We start from the raw sequence: 3,605 nt of genomic DNA on the forward strand, positions 1-3,605 counted from the left end.
TTTAATCCAAAAGTATTCGAAGCGAAAACAATGGTTTGAAACCCGTCATAAAATTTACGTTAGATTTACGTCATTTTCGGACGTAAAAGTAACCTTAAGCATTCTGACGTAAAAGTAACGTAAATTTGACCGTACTGGACGCCAACAAAAATCTAACTATAATGACGTAAACTTTACGTAAATCTAACGGTCAATGTTAACTAGGATAACAGGACAGTCCTCGTGTTTTATACAATAATTTAGTTACCTTATTATACGGCTGTATACGACGCGAGTGGAGAAAGATTGTAATCTTATATAGATTGGAAGAATACTATACGGCTTGTCTACGATATCACCCCTGGTGGAAGTGGACATAAAGTCCAGAAACGAACATACACGAACCATACGTCTCGTGAGTCTTGTATAGACCGACTAATATGGTTCGCAAGGTAAGTGTTACTTTTCCGGCACTGTGCGGTTAGCCCAATATACAAGAGTTCTTTAAAATTATATTGAAAAAGAAAAAGGGTGAACTGTTAAGAACTTAAATAATTGCCTTAAAACTAACAAAAAAAAAATTGATTTGTATTATAAAATTAAGACAAATTATGATATTGAGAAATACCTGGATCTACCAGATGAACAAAAACGCCAGGCAGTTTAGACTTAAGGTGCACATAAGCTTGAAATAGACACAGGAAGGCATAAAAAATCTTTTGTCCACAGGGATAAGAGGACCTGTCAAAGTTGTATTAGCGGAGGAGTAGAAGATGAAACGCACGTTCTTCTCCATTGCTCCGCTCAATCATCTTTGTAAAAAGTTTTTACGCCATCACATTAAAACTAGTTTGAATGATTCAATAATGCATATAATGAACGCTGACAAATGTACACAATATGTTGCAACGTTTGTATATGAAATGTTAAAAAATAGACATTAAATACCATTTGCTATGTAAGACCTAATATATACCTTACAAGCATTATTAATATAATTTAATATACTTTTAGAAACCTCTTTGATGTTTATTATTGTTTTGTAATTTGTATTGTATGCTTTACCATACTCGTGTATATACCATGTAGATGTGTAATAAAGCATTATTATTATTACATAAATAAAAACAGTTACCATCATTGATTCCAGTGTCTATTTCAGGCTTGATTTGTACATTGTATGTGTATGTGTATGTTTCCGAAATAGTAATATGAGACATGAAGTTATAATTTTACTAATATTATTTTTTTCAGGCTACATTCTTTCGATCCCTTCTTCTACTCACATATGCCCTTGTTCTATTGTTCATTTACCTTAAGTTTCAATCAGTACCTAACCTACAAAAATCAACTATGTTTCCAACCGTACCCAAGTCACAAACATTACCCAACAGTACAACGGGAGGGAACGTGCTAGTGTTGCTCGACGTTGTTATAACGTTTCCTCTGTTAACAGACCCGGTCATAATGAATTCTTCCAGTTACTCCATATATCCACGAGAAAAGATGGAAGAGCGTTTAGCTGAATATATAAAATGTTTAGAAATAACTTTAAGTCATCCATACGTTTCTAATGTACACTTTCTGTACGACCAACCACAGATCATCAGATATATTCAAACTCATGTAACAACCAATCAAAACAAGTTATTATTCCATAAAGTAAACGACTCAACATTATCAAGCACCGCTTACGAATTCGTATTTTCTTATCTGAACGGACGACTTGTGATGGTCAATCAAGCCGACGTTTATCCGGGAAAAGGTTTGGATTTAATTTCTAAAGATGTCATGGTTTCTAATAAGTTGATGTATGCTTTAACCCGACATGGTCGTGTGGAAAGGAAGTGTGATATGAGACCAGGAACCACCTGTACTGATACGGGATACAGAGGTTCACACGATACATACATCTTCGTACCACAAGGGAAATTACCCCCAGCAGCATGGAACTCTTTAAGTCATCGTTCATCTGCTTTTGGAATCGATAATGTGCTTATATGGACTTTCAAGAATATTTTAAAATATAAAGTACTGAACCCATGTAAAGTGATAACAATGTTTCACTACCATTGTTCTGGTGTACGACCTACAGCCGCTGGAAAACGAGTAAATAACAGTACGAACACCGGAATGTCTAGACCCACCGAGAACCTCATGTGATATGTAAGCACGGTGATAAGCTTAAAGGGACGTATGGCTCTATTCTTTGCAACCTTAAAACACGCATATTAATGTAAAAATTATGTTCAATTTCTAATCAAGTTATGTTCGGTTAAATACGTGAACAGTCCAAATAGAACGACAGTCGTTTACGCCTGCTTAGTAAATTTATAAAATTTATTTTAATGATTATTTTGTCGTTTGTGAATCAGCCATTACTAATTACTTCCGCATTGTCGTTTCGGGTGTGTTTTCTTTGTTCGTTACAAATAAACCCGGAAATCATAGAACACACTCGTATAATGATTATAAAATATTGTTTATAAGGCATTTAGTGATAGAATTAACACGAACACAACTTTATTGATAACAATCATTAGCAACTTTAATTGTGCAACGTTTCAACAAGTATCCTCTTGCCGTTATCGTTTACCCTGTGTTTGATAACGACAATGTTTATTGTATTTTAAATATTGGATAGTAGGATCTCATATTTTCAAGGCAAGACAACAACATCAGTATTGATTGAAATGGACCAAAGTTGAGTTGTAATGCGTGTTTAAATTCCAAATATAATGGGAAATATTGAATTGTTATATTGAAGCTTTAGAAATGGAAATTGAAACAGTATTGAGTTGTTCCAGAAACATTAGTAACATAGGCGTAGGAGCCAAGCACCTCCCCCACCGCTAGATTCGGTGAACCGTCCATTTTTCGGGCAATTTATTTCCGTTTCTCGGGCACAACAGAGTTGTTTTTTGCTTAACCTATTAACATTGTAAATCTAATATTGTTATGTAATTGTGTAATTTATTAAAAATAAGCAACCACCACACTTTAGCGGAAAACTCGTTTTAGTTAATCATTGATGTATTCCAAAAACTTGATTGGCAAAGAAAATTTCGGGCAAATAGCCTCAGACCCCCGCCGCTCCCGGCCCAACTGAAATTGATCCCCTATGCCTATGATTAGTAAACAAACCAACGTCATCCCAACCGTTAGAAAAACTTGGAGGACAGCGCCACACACTGGTACATTTTTACAGCTAATATGCCCTGAAGCAGTTTCATAAGAGACGGGATAGAATTAACTGACTGTTCTAGTGTGTGGCGCTGTCCCCCTAGTTTCACTGCAACACCTGAACGTGGGACAGTAAGTGTACTTATGATCTGAGTGCACAAAATGATCTTGTGAGGCCAGATTGAAACAAACCTTTGCCACTAACAAGTACGCTCATTGAATGAATCATAGACATAAGAGCTGCACCTGTAGTGTTATTGTTATCTTCGTACCTGATCCTCTCGTGAACATACCCATTAAAACCACAATAAATGTACAAAACTGGCTATAGGGCAGTCATCAAGTACCTCCAACTGAAAGGACTAACCCCTTGTAACCATGGATGAGACCCGTTTCCAAAAATGAAAAAAGAACTAGCCGGTCACCATGTTCCTAGTAATGAT

The 3,605-nt window shown here is 35.8% G+C and overlaps 1 protein-coding gene across 1 annotated transcript; it reads left to right on the plus strand.

Annotated features, from left to right (window-relative positions):
* The first annotated feature begins 217 nt into the window (after positions 1-217).
* Positions 218-2,977, plus strand: LOC130014256 (uncharacterized). Its single transcript, XM_056103191.1, has 2 exons — positions 218-431; positions 1,234-2,977. Exons 1-2 carry the CDS (start codon positions 420-422, stop codon positions 2,140-2,142), a joined length of 921 nt encoding a protein of 306 aa, XP_055959166.1. The 5' UTR covers positions 218-419; the 3' UTR covers positions 2,143-2,977.
* The last annotated feature ends 628 nt before the right edge of the window (positions 2,978-3,605 follow it).

The sequence above is a fragment of the Patella vulgata genome, chromosome 9 (genome assembly GCF_932274485.2).
Source record: "Patella vulgata chromosome 9, xgPatVulg1.2, whole genome shotgun sequence".
Classification (NCBI taxonomy): domain Eukaryota; kingdom Metazoa; phylum Mollusca; class Gastropoda; family Patellidae; genus Patella; species Patella vulgata.